Raw genomic sequence first — 13,385 nt, 5'->3', positions numbered from 1 at the left:
GCTGTGCTGCACCGCGTGTAAATTGGCCACATTTTCCCAAATAAGTAAATAAATATACAAGGAATCAAACTAAAATGAAAAGGTTTTCTCCCACCTTTCTGTAGCTTTAATAACACAAACACAATTCTGCTACAATGGAAGAGTTTATATAGATATAACTTAATTGTAGTTACTTTTTTTTTTTAATATGTTTATTCAAATTTTCAAGAAATAAGACAGAACATACATAACAAAAACAAACAAACAAACATAACATACATTGGCTCACATACCAACTCAGATTCAAATTTGTACAGGCGAGAGATTCTGTAGTCATCCCATAAAATAAGTTAAGGACAAAAGATAAGGTATACACTGCCGTGCGTGCATAATACATTCACATGCTCATGTTCAGAGGAGGTACACAGAAATAAACAAACAAACAAACAAAAAATTGAAATGGTATGTCATCTGCCACGCAGATCATTTTCAGTTATGATACAAACCCTCTTGCAAAAATGGTAGAGATATTCAAACCAAGGTATGACAAAAAGGGTTCCCATGTTTTACCAAAAACATCATCTTTGCTGTGCAGTTTATATGTCAGATAGTCTAAAGCAACATATTCGAGTACCACCCTTTGCCATTGAACCTTAGATGGAGCTTTATCAATTATCCAGTTTAAAAGAATACATTTTCTAGCACAAAAAGCAAGTGTCTGATAAAGTTTTATTTTAAATTTGTCAGCGATGGACAGGTCAGATACATACCAAGTAGTAGATGTAAGGGGTTGATATTTCTGTTAATGAGTAAAAACTTATTAATTTTTCTACAGTGTCACAAACAGTGTGTGACAGCTTGGTCGCACTGGACGCGGAACCGAAGCGCAGCGCCTTGAAGCGGAGGCAGTTTCAGATAGGCGCACATGTTAACAGGTCTGCCTGGTCGCACATCTCGCGCTGTGGAGCGCTGTGGAGCGCAGTGCGCGCGCCTGCAGCGCTTCAGATCGGTTCATTTCTATTTTTCACGCGAGCCGCGCGCGCCGAGGGCGCCGTCTGTCAAGCTGGGTAGACCGGATCATACCAGACAGGAAGTCGGGCACAGAAAAGGCGAGAGAATCCGGTCAATTTTCAAAATAAAATAATTAAATGCTGATTAATTAAGTTGTTGCTTGTCCATCTATACATATTTGACCGTTGCGTCTGCACATGAGACACACACACATGTGTTTAAAATGACGTGTGTGTGGAAAACCGAGTGAATACGAGTATGAACGACCGCAGTCGATGTCTGACTGGCGCAGAGAGAGGAGGAGAAGTAGCTCCCAGTGCGACCACCCAAGCGCCCGAGAAGCCACGCGCAGTGCGCGCGTGCAGCTTTCGCGTGCAGTGCGACCAAGGAGTAAGACTACCAATCTCAATTTTACACTTAGGGCACAGTGGAGATGAATTAGGATTGAATTTATGACGTTGAGAGGGAGATATATGGGCCCTATGCAGGAGCAGTTGCATGGCTCTCACTCGGTTGCACACACTCAACTTTTTTCTATTCTTCCACGCATCATTCCAGTCATTATCTGTTATCTTAACATTGAGCTCCGTTTCCCATAGACCTTTCAGAAAATAGGTATTTGTGGTATTATACCCCTTAAGGATATTATAGAATAAGCTAATGGACCTGCCAGATTTCTGTAAAAAGAGTTGTCTCTCTACATGTGAAATATGTTGACACTCCAGTATTGTGGTATCCTTTGTGACAAAGTTTCTTACTTGTAAAAATCGAAAGAAATCTTGTTGTTGAATGTCGTATTTCCTTTTCAGCTGGTTAAAAGACAGTATGGTAGAACTTAATTGTAGTTTTGATGTCTAAGTTCAGCAAGTAAATTTGACAAACAATAAAACCAAGCTAATGTGATTGATTGATGATGGTCTGAAACATTAGTGAACCTGAAGTCAAAGGAATCATACAGCACAGATTATTACAAAAAACACAGGAATGTGGCCGTGTGACACTCTGAAGGGACTTAACATTTCAAAGAGGATCCGTCAGAGTTATGATTGAGATTTAAAAATAGTGAAGAGTCTTATTTTCTTTTTTCACAATATGAAGGACTAGTGTAAAAAGTGTTCATTTCTTTATCATACATTATGTGTGCTGTTGCTCTCTGAACATGACATTACATAGTGTATAGCTGTACTTTCTTCACTACACAGGCCTTTTACATTAACCTACACCTTCTCCAATCTGTTTTAGAGACATCACCTAATAACAGTTAACAGAGTTGAACATACATATAACTGGCACAAAGACTTTTTTTATGTATCAATGCTGAAGTTTCAGTTTGGATTTTGCGCAGTTATTGCCACAGTGAGGGCTGCAAATGATAGTATTGATTCCAGAGAAAAGAAGCAGAACTGTGCAGCCTTATTTATCGATCTGTCTAAAGCCTAAGCAGAGTTTGATTAACATAGTAATGTCTGACAAAGCATTAGTCCTCAGTGCTTCCAGAAGGGCCAGTCAAGTCAACGGAAATGTCACTGACTGACTGAGTGATAAAGTTACACCACTGGCCAAAGGCTGCTTTTGGGATTTGGTGTTAAAAAATTGGCTGCCATCTGCCTTTGTTGCTTAACATCTTAGACAAACCTTAGACACTTTCCATAGAAGAGTGGCCGAGCTTCAGCAGACATCAAAGTCTGTGTCATATTTCTGCGTCTTCATGTTTTCAGATTATATGTTATAGATTGAAGTTGTTCTCTATTTAAAATGTTCTTGGTATATGGCTTGATGGATTTGTTAGTATCAGACCAGGTTAGTTTCAGCTACAACTCATTTTGCACATTGCTCAGGCAGCAGACAGATCAGCTTTAATGGTTTCTGCTCCAGCCACTTGGAAAAATCTGTAGAATAAAGTGAAATTTAAAAAGTTGTGACTCTGGTGGAACCATGTCCATAGTAAATGCCTCTATTAGTAATTGCCTCTTGTTATTGTTACATGTAGGTCTCTCTTGGTATATGGAATGCTTTTTTCTCCACTTGTTCTTTTTTTTTTTGCTTTCCTTTAATATTCTAATATTGACCCAGGTCTCGCATTCAAAAGAAGTGTTTAAACTCAAAGCGCTTGGTAAATTAAAACTTTCCAAGCTGTATTATGTGATTATCTCAATATATTTTACCTTGGTGTGTTATAGCACTCATGGAGGTAGAGTTTAGAGTGTACTCTTCAGAGCTGCCTGTGTTTGTTATTGCCACATAGAGAAGATGCCTTTAAAACACTGTGCTGTGTCTGTGTATAATATTCCCTCTATGAATAAACAAATGAATACATTCCAAGTTTTGCAGCTGAATAGAAACCTATGAAAAACTACAGCATGAAGAAAGATACTTCATGCTGTACACCCTTATTAAGATAAAGATGAATGTAAGGCAGAAATATACTCTTTTTTGATTTGGGGAATTATGCATGTCTCAGTCTCTCTCCTGGGCAACTTGCGTAATGAGAAAACTTGTTACCCCCCTTGCAGCTTACATGATGTGCAAAAAAAAAGGAGTAATGAACTGATTTGAACTTCAAGTGGAGGCCTGGTGTGTATTTTAATTGGCTTTTTGCATTCCAGCACATTCATAATACAAATACAGATAGGATGACAATGCCTTGTTTGTTTATGGGTAGTTTAGTTTATCAGAATTTATGGACTATTTTTTAGCAGAGCTGAAAATAGTTAAGACTAGTATTGATTATATAGAAACATTATGAAAATATTAAAACCTTTCCAATTTTTCATTCAAAATAATAATTCAAAAATTAGATATATTTATCACATTTTTCAAGATTGTTTTTGTGTTCTCGTTGTGTTTGACATCTTTACCCTGAGAAGTCTATGCACTAACAGACAAAACTGTCAAATCATCTGCAGTTCAACATCATTTGGTACCACACAACAAAGTTTACAGGGGACACATAAAGGTGGTGAACCTTGCTCAGATGCTGTTTGGATTGTGTGCGTAACATCAGATCTATTCTGTGGACACATTTTTTTTATTAGTATTTTTTATGTTGTTCTCTAGAAGAATTTTTGCTGTTTGTGCTACTTGCATGTTTCTATATTTGCTTGTGTTGTGAGTATTTGCAAGGCATGTGCAAATTGATGAGAACGTTTTCTTTGCTTGTGCTTTGCCTATTTGCAGTGAGTAGATCTCTCAGGGCCACTGTAATTATAGACACATTTAGAAATATTTGAGAACAATAAAGAAATTAACTCTATATTTATTGTTTCTCTCACATTTTATTTAATTACAACTGACCTAAATGACTGATTTATTCAATTTCCTGGTTGATGCTGATTCACATGGTTGAAACTGAATTTTTTAAAAGGATGAAACTGTAAGATTTTTTTTGTAGTATTTTGATAATGTTCCCTGTTATTACCAAGAGGTTGCACTGACACATGTCCCTGTCCCTATTGCATTTCCCTGAGTTGTTTTGGATTTCAATGGAACATTTCGTCCTTTGCTGTAGCAAAAACCCGACTCTTCTAACATCTCATCTGATTCCTGCTAATGTGCTCAAAGTACAGTCTGTATAATAGGAAGTTGCATCAGCTCTTGTGCGGTACAGTAAATGCCATGCCTTTTATCCAGCAGGAATTTTTAAGCTCAATGCTTTGAATTCAGAAATCTTTCTCAGAATAATTACAGCTAAGCTTACTGCTTTCCTTTGAATTTGCTCTTTTCCATTTGCGTTTATACGTTTACACCCAGTTTAAGTGTAGTTATCAGAACAAAAAAACAGAAAACTGTACTTAAATGAAAATGTCAGCTGATGAAATGCAATGAAAGGCATCTCGGTGAAATGAGCTGTGGTCTGCCACTGACTGTCACATGGGGAGACACAGGAGCCCTGATAGAAATGGTTTTAAATGTGGACACTGGTAACGCTGATGAAATATCAAGGAAAATCCCTCTCTGCCTCTTGCTGTTTCATGAACGTCATGTCCATTTTTCTCTCTCCATAGGACACTGAGATTATCAACACAGCCATTCTGACCGGACGCACTGTTGCCATCCCCGTCAAAATGGTCTCCATAGAGATGAATGGAGCAGTCACCGACGTCTCGGCCTCCGTGCAGTGCAAGTCCTCAAATGAAGACATTGTAAAGGTACAGTGAACCTGACTTCCCCAATCTCTGTATCTTGGAGAGGACATCAGTTTAGAGACTGTAATCCCTTTACCCTTCCACTAATACTAAAGAGTGGCTCAGCACCACACTCAGAACATCAGGAAAGCATAAAAATTTCATTTTCGTCTGCTCCATATGTACTCTTGATTTGATTCTTGCCTTGTGCCTCAGATAAAATCAATGGATGTTCATAAAACTCTGTATATAAATCAATATAGCTGCAAAGGAGCAGTAAAATGTGCTCTCTGCAGCACCTCATCCACAGAGCTCTGCTTACCTGTAGTGCAAAACCCAACTGCTCTCTGGTTGAGTGCAACACAGAGGCTGCAGACGCATTTACTGCCAATGTCCCAGTATCCAGAACAATTACTGCTCAGACTCACAGGGAATCCAGGATAAGTGTACAATATCCACTCTGGTTAGTTGATTAAGCAAATTAAAGTGGGATCACAACAACTTTCAGAGCACATTAGGGGCTGTGATTGGGCAGTTATTATTTTCTCCAGTCAATTACAATCATAATATAATGCGCTATAGGCAGATTGTATAGGCAGCACGGTGAGGTGTTGATCAAATTAAACATGATCTCAGAAAGGGAGATGTGACCCCAGAAAAAATGTGCCATTATCTGGAATATTACACAGCCGATACGCGCACACAGACACGCACGCACGCACGCACACACTGACAGCTACAAGAAAAAAAGAAGGCAATCACAATTCATCTGCAAGCTGCCAACAGCTTTTAGCTCTCTAAACCAACAGGTAGAACATTTGTAGCAGCACAGAACACCCTGTTTTGCTGAGGCAAAACCACAACACCCTTAAAGAGGCACAAGTCATCCCACTGTGCAGAACTCAAATAAAACAGAGACATAAAAATACTATAAATGCAGCAGCAGCGTATAATAACAGCAGTAATGCAACAGCAGCACAACCAAATACACATTGCTGCATAGCAGTTTTTCTCCTTTGTTTTTTTACAGAGGAATCCTTAATGATGCTGAGAATAATCCAATTATCACATTCAATGGACATCAGAGACAGGTGATTTAGTCTGTTTTGGCCCATCGAGGCCCAGTTTTTAAAAAATGAACCCTCCCGACTGGCACCGGTTACGGGCAAAGTTACAAATAGTCAGAGTTCTGGATCAACACACATTGTAGTTTTCTTCCTCTTGGCAGTTTGCAGCAGTGACAGTGCTGATGAATTTTTAATGAATTATCTACAATTGTACAAGTTCATCCATAAAATCTTCCTCCACTTCACCTTTCTGCTCCTGCACAAAGATCTTCTATGGAGACAAATGGAAAAAAATATCCAGTCCCACAATATGTCTGCAATAACAACTGTTGCCTTAAACTTGTCTGGGCTGGATTGTTCACAGTCAGAGTCACTTCATTCGTCTGTCTTTGTGCCTCTCTGTGTGTGTGTGTGTGTGTGTGTGTGTGTGTGTGTGTGTGTGTGTGTGTGTGTGTGTGTGCACTTTGTAGTGTTGGGACACAGTCGGATGATGTTTTCTTGCATCACACTCAAAGTTGCCAAAATCATCCTGAAGGCTGGCCACATAATCCCTCAATGAGCCGATCAAATACACAGCATGACATAAATCCCTTGTCTGCGGAGCACTGTCGGTCCTGAGAAAACGAGGCAGTATGTTGTTCCACATGTTACACATGAAGGAATTTCTGTGAAATTCTACTTCTTCCTTCTTGGCCCCATCCCGAGCAAGAAGCTTTCCATCTTCACTTTACTTTTTTCAGTGACTCTTGAATTCTGGTACAGTGCTTTCGTTGCTTGTGCCTGTGGTGACAGTCTATTATCTGAAAGAGCTCCCAGAGTCTCTGTGCTGGTTGTCATGACGCTGTGAATCCATGGTAAATGTTTTCCAATGAGACCAAGATTTGGAAGGAAAATTTAAAAAACGGCTGTACACACAGTGGGCCCTGAGAGCTTGACGTACTGAAGCTTAAGAAAACACGCAAAAACACAAATGCACTAGAAATTCAGGAAAGATTTTTGTCAATTTGTTAACATATGGGCTGCAAGACACAAGATTAGTGTGTTAGTTACTTACAGTATTATTAAGCCGTTTTCCCACTAAAATTAGCGGGTCGACACGGGTTATTTAAACGCGGGTCGACCCGCTAACAATCGGCATTTGGCCCCTTTCCCACTGACCAAAATAAGCTGAGTCTGACCCCCCACGGGGGGATCAGACAGAGCAACCATGTTGCCCCGCTCTCATCCGCGGTGCGAGTCATGCCACAGCCGCCCGCCACGGAGGTCTGTCGGCCGAGGCAGACGAGGTGTCTGGCCGACCTGCGGAGCACCAGGACCGCGGAGGACAGCAAGTCTGCCACGGCCATATGAAGGTTCGTCCGCGGCACGACACGTCAGTTAAACACACTGTTGTTTCTTTTCTTTTTTTTCAATCGTTTCCGGTCAGTGTTCTTTGATCTTTTGATCCCAGTCTCGAGTGAGAGCAGAGCGGAGCAGAGCTTTGTTTTGGTACGTGATATGAGACGCGACCGGCGCGATGACGTGGCGTCACGTAACGTTCAGCATCATCACGTAAATTAGCGGGTTGACGCGGGTCTGGCGTTCCCACTGCAAGCCGAGCAGAGCCGAGCCGATTAAAGGCGATTTTAACCCGCGTCGCTTGCCGAGTCGTTTGACCGCGTCGACGCGGCTCATTGCACCTTTTCCACTGCCACTAAAAGCCGATTGTTAGCGGGTTTAAATGGGTTTTTTGGCCAGTGGGAAAGGAGTATTAGTTAGTTGTTAGCTGAGTCTTCCATCATATCATCCTCAAAACCACAAGTCCACATTAAAATCATTGCTGTATTCCTGCTAATGTATGGCCCTATATATACTGCATACTGCCTACTAAGGGAACAAATCAGTATGCCATTACCATGCTAATGTTCACACTGAAATATACAGCCCAGTATCCCAGAATGCGTTTTGCACAAACCAGTAACAAGAGTGATACGGGCGCGGATTTTACGAGCGTTGGCCTCAGAACCTACAATTGTGTTTTGAAATTCTTGACCATCCAGTTACATCCAGGTATTTCCCACATACACAAAATTGACCTTTTGACGTCATAATTATTATGAATTGAAATTGATGAAGATGTAGATGTGAAATAAAATATTTCTTCCATCTCCTTCTACAGCAGCCACTACACCAAAGGGTTAATCTGTATAAAGCCTGAATGCAGCCATTGTAAATACCGCACAGTGGCCTCTGCAGTTATAGAAATCAATGCCCATGTCTTGTAAAGCACCAACAACGGACTGATTCTCTGGCAAAGTGACAAAACCCTCTGTGATGCAGCCGTCAGGTGACACGTAAAGCAAAATGAATGTGAGCAGGTCTGCAGCAGAGTCACCACTGATTGAAAACTGCTTTCCCACTTTTGTCTGAGTGATGATCTCTGTTAGGAGCCATCGGTTCAATGAAGCTAAACATGCTGTTGATGAGAGAGCCACAACGGTGTTCTCTCACCAAGCATTGCCATTTTTTTTCTATATGTGCTTCCAAGAAAGGATCAAACTCGCTGACGACTTCCAGCAAACAACCATAAATTTCCCAGAAAATTTCACTCTGTCCTCGCTCTGCTCGAAGCTTCACCGCCGCAGCCTGTCTCTTTAAAACCTCGTCCAGTTTTCACATTTGCAGTCAGATTGTTCCTTTTAGTTCCGTATCTATACGCCCAGTGTCGGCACAGCACATAAGATAAGCAACTGTAGCTCTTCTGTGGCTCTGTGATGCTTCATGTTCAGCCAAGTGTGCGGCTGCAGTTTTTCCAGTCACTGTCCCCAAATAATTTACATGCAAAACAAAACACAACTGCATTTCTGAAGGGGCAGTAAAGAAACCTTTCTCTTGGCACATTTTGACGCTTTCCTCTTGAACAGGGTTTCTGGCATGTTGTGTTGTGTTGTGTTGTCTTTCTGAGGCAGCAACATCTGCATCAGTCTAACCCAGTGTGTGTTCATATCCTCGTCATTTTAATCTCAGTATCCAAAACACGACATATAGGTTGTGGAGTTGCCATTTGAGGCTGTTATGGTATGTCTGATTTATCAGGATGTTAGTGGTACAACACACTGGTTGTGAGGCAAGGGTCCCATGTTAGCCGTTAACTGGCGCTCTTTCTGCTGTTGATCTTCATAATGTAGCTGTCGACCACATGAAGATTCAGCAGCTCTGAAATTTCCAGTCAATTTATTTATTATCCTCAGTAAATCTGGGACACGTTGTTCTTTCAGTTCTTGTGCTTTTTGTTTCTGACCTTTTCTTGCCTTGTAGCACAAACACTGTTGTAATATTTGAATAGCAAATTGACCTTATGCTTCCGGGTTTTGTTGTTGATGCTGTTGCTGTTGTTGTTGTTGTTTTTAGATGTTGTTTCTTTTAGATGTTTCCCTTAAATATGATATTTCTCTTATGTTAGAGCAATCTGAGCCGAGTGTGTGTGGAAGAATCCTTTCTTGTTTTTTTTCATTGAGCAGGAAAACGATTATATGAAGTTGGGCTAATGAAATCCTTTTCGGTGGTTTAGCAGCTCCTCAAGGTCACGTCAGGCAGGGTTGACTGCAGATATTACAGACTGAAGAAGTGAAGCCATCAAACCAACACAGACCTCTATCTCATTGGCTCTGACTGGTATGTGCCTGGTCTTATTAAAACCAGTATATGTCCAAAATATTTCCACTCTGATATACTGGACTAATCCCTTTGCAGGGTATATACAGAAATTCTTAAGTTTTAATACCTTTTTTCACAATTCGAGCTGCAACTTTAGTGGCAACCTTTCGAACGTCAGGGTTGGGGATAACTAATTATAAAGTAATGGGTTACTGCCATTTTCTTACTTTACTTTCTGAGTGAGGCAGAGCTCTGTGGGAAACAGTAGTAGTAAATAGATTCACTGGATTTTTAGGCCTGCACTTAACAAAAATGGGTACAACTCATATTTGGACAGTGGTTCGAAAAAAATGTAATACCTCGTCAGATGACGTTTATTACTTTTAATACTTTTTAATGGCCTTAACTTTTGCTAATTTATTTTGCTACCTTTTAATACCTTTTACAACCCCGTGGACACCCTACATTGTTTCTGCCAAACAACTGCCCATGTTATTGTAGACAACCTGGTCCAAAGAAAAAGGGATCAGCCAAAATACAAGGAAAAAGAAACTGACTTGATGAGAAAATGGCTTGATGTTAAGTGAATTATCTGTCCATGACACAAGATAATTTTACCTGACAATAAATACCTTGTTCTGTCTACAGATTAGTCAGCTTTTGAAGTATAATTACAGTGTTACTTGAAACCAATTGGTTCTTCCTGAAATTGACCTAAACCCAGAACTAGTCCTGATCTGAGAAGCAAACATAAAACACAAAATTGTTATGACATAGAAATGGTCCCAGGGTATATACAACAAGCTGTGGTTGAGGCCATGGGTTCTCTGCTGCATTGTACATGCTTTTGTAATAGTCAGTTCACATCTAATTTCTAAAAAGCTGGGGCTTTGAGCAGTGGAAATCAGTGTCCTTTCATTTCCTGGTTATGAAGCATGCCGAGTCATCAGCAGTTATTAAATATGGCTTTTAAAAGAGAGTGCTACAAATTGGTACTCTATGTAATGTAGCTTCTTTTACTGGTAATTGACTAGATTTTAAGATTTCCTGACTAACTGTGGCATACAAGACCCATTCATGATAACAACAACATACTTAATCTCATGTATCCAGCTCTAAGATTTTAAATATTGGCAAATTCAATAGACTCTGATATCAGATGTAAAACAAACTAACTTGTGGGTTAATATAAATTTTCTGTAAAAACATCTTTCTTGTAGTTGGAACGGGCTCCAGTCCTTGTGTATTGTATTATGCCGTCAGTAGAGTAGAACAGGTGTTGCAATGGGACGGCGTGCCTCAGCACGTCATTTATCATTTTTCATTATCCATTAAAGCAGAACTATGCAGGATTTGGGCTGTAATTATTGTGGCTCAGAGTCACTGTGATGGTTGAGTGACCTGTTATGAAGTGAATGGGGTCTAGGCCAATGCGCTCACCCCCCCCACTGGCTGAAAACCGCACTTGCAAGATCAGTCGTCCGTCTCGGTGTTACAAATCTCGTCAATGGATAGAAGTATCGCGAGAAACTGCTTTACGGCAGTACGAGATAAGAACGCATATGACGTCATGCATGTCACGAATCGTGATTGGTTTGAGTTCGGAAAGTCGGAGGAAACCATGGAAACATGAAATGTTTACTGATGAAGTTCAGCTTGTGGCTAACAGGGAGCTAATGCTAACACAGATACACACACCATGGGTCTTTTATAAGATAATGTAATACATCATGACACACACACACACACACACACCTTCGCGTTTTGGAACCTTTATTCCTGTGTGTGTATGTCTGTGTCTTTGTGCCTGTGTGTGGCTGTATTAGCGTTAGCGCCGTGTTAGCATTAGCTCCGTGTTAGCATAGCGTTAGCTCGGTGTTAGCATTAGCGCCGTGTTAGCGTTAGCTCGGTGTTAGCAGGGCTTAGCAAACAGCAGTAAGCACAAGCACGTGTAGGGGGGGTGGAGGAGGTGGCGGCGGCGAGTTTTTTTTTTTTTTTTTTACGACAGTGACATGTGCCTACCAGAACTGTGGGGGAGCTCCGGAGAGGGAAAAAAAGAGAAACCAACGAAGGAGCGAGCTATTTCCGGCCGAGCTGCATAGTTCTGCTTTAAAGACAAGGCACATGTGTTATTGAGTGGGCTTGCTTCAGCGCGCTTGCCATTGAGCATTCGAGGCTAATTTAAAATGAGCCCTTCAGGCCCAGGAAATACACCAGTCATGACAGTTCAATAAAACGTCCCCCAGAATAAAGAAATAAACGACTCACTTGGCCTGACAGAGGTGGAATCCTCCCTTTGTTTTTGCTGTTGTTTTTGGGTTTGTTTGTTTTTTTGTACCACACAAATTAGTCTCATGTCCAAAGTCACGTCGATCTATTCTAATCACATTCTTGTTTTAGCGGTGGCGTGTTGGTTGTTGTTTTTCTTCAGACAAGTGCTGCAAAATACAAACAGCACAAAGCTTTCCAGTAGCCTGTCACATCTCCTGCAGGCCTTCTGGCTGGAGACTAGAACTCAAACAGCATTTAAACTAAAGACGTCCTCCCTGTACAAAGCTTTATTTTGAGCCCAGCTTTCTCATTTGGATATTTGCCAGCCCACAGGCTGTGTGTGTGTGAGCATGGTTTCCTCTTTTGTTTTGATTTGTTTTTTTTTACTTTGAGAGTAAAAATAGGTGAGAAGCTGTCATTACTGGCACTTTATTTTTTATTTCTTTAGCTCTTTCTTCTTTGGGGATAACTAAGCTGCAGTCAAGAGCCTGTTTTAGATAAGCGATACCTGTGTGTACCCTATGTGTATGCACGTGCAGGATTAATTGTTAAGGTGGGAAATGGCAAGACTGTGAGAGTGTGTCGAGGGGAAAGAGAAGGAGAGGGCTTGCTGACCGTCATAGGGAACAGACACTAAGCTCCGTTCACTCACTGATCATCCTCTCCCCTGGTGTTGTGACTCATATAACCCATCTGAAGGCAGAGATAAGGCCCTGTGTCTGCACATCGCATCTCACGCCTGCGGTCATCCTGCACACATACTGAACCTGACTGAGGACTCCTTCCTCCACGCCTCAACTTCCATATAAGTGTGACACATTTTCCTTCAGTGCAGCAACAAATATAGCATCTAGACTTATCTAAAATAGCTTAGTTATTTCTACAGCTTAAGGTAGAAGTGGCATACGCAAGAATGCTTTGCTCCTACTTTAAAAGGCCCATTCACAAAAATAGCCTATTTTAATTGAGAGTGTCACTCGACCTCCACATACCTGTTTATTATGGTAACCATTACATTTCAGGAAACACTCATATAGGGGAGAGCAGACAATGGCTGATTTGGTTGTTTAAATTGGAGAACGTCTTGTTTTGGGATAATTTGAGGTCATTTGACACAGGGTGGTGTAAGGCTGTCATTGGTCATTTGACACAGGGTGGTGTAAGGCTGTCATTTATATTACCTGGAGTAGATTCTAATCAGTTGACTCCCAGTTAGGACAGCTGACCAAGGGGGTGGCAGAACAAAATGAACAAAACTCTTAAAAACATCAGCTGAAATATTTCAATATCTGCTTAA

At 40.9% G+C, this 13,385-nt stretch overlaps 1 protein-coding gene across 3 annotated transcripts in view; it reads left to right on the top strand.

The window, feature by feature from the left end:
- tmem132e (transmembrane protein 132E) overlaps positions 1-13,385 on the top strand; it is a 510,081-nt gene that overhangs the window by 456,160 nt on the left and 40,536 nt on the right. For all 3 annotated transcript variants that reach the window (XM_085798304.1, XM_085798303.1, XM_085798305.1), the window contains exon 5: positions 4,995-5,138. In XM_085798304.1, coding sequence (XP_085654430.1) covers positions 4,995-5,138 — 144 coding nt within the window. The remainder of the gene's footprint in view (positions 1-4,994; positions 5,139-13,385) is intronic.

The sequence above is a fragment of the Trachurus japonicus genome, chromosome 14 (genome assembly GCF_045865225.1).
Source record: "Trachurus japonicus isolate A0001 chromosome 14, Traja_1.0".
Taxonomy (NCBI): Eukaryota; Metazoa; Chordata; class Actinopteri; order Carangiformes; family Carangidae; genus Trachurus; species Trachurus japonicus.
Note: the sequence above shows the minus strand (reverse complement) of the source record. Positions and strands in the feature narration are given on the sequence as shown.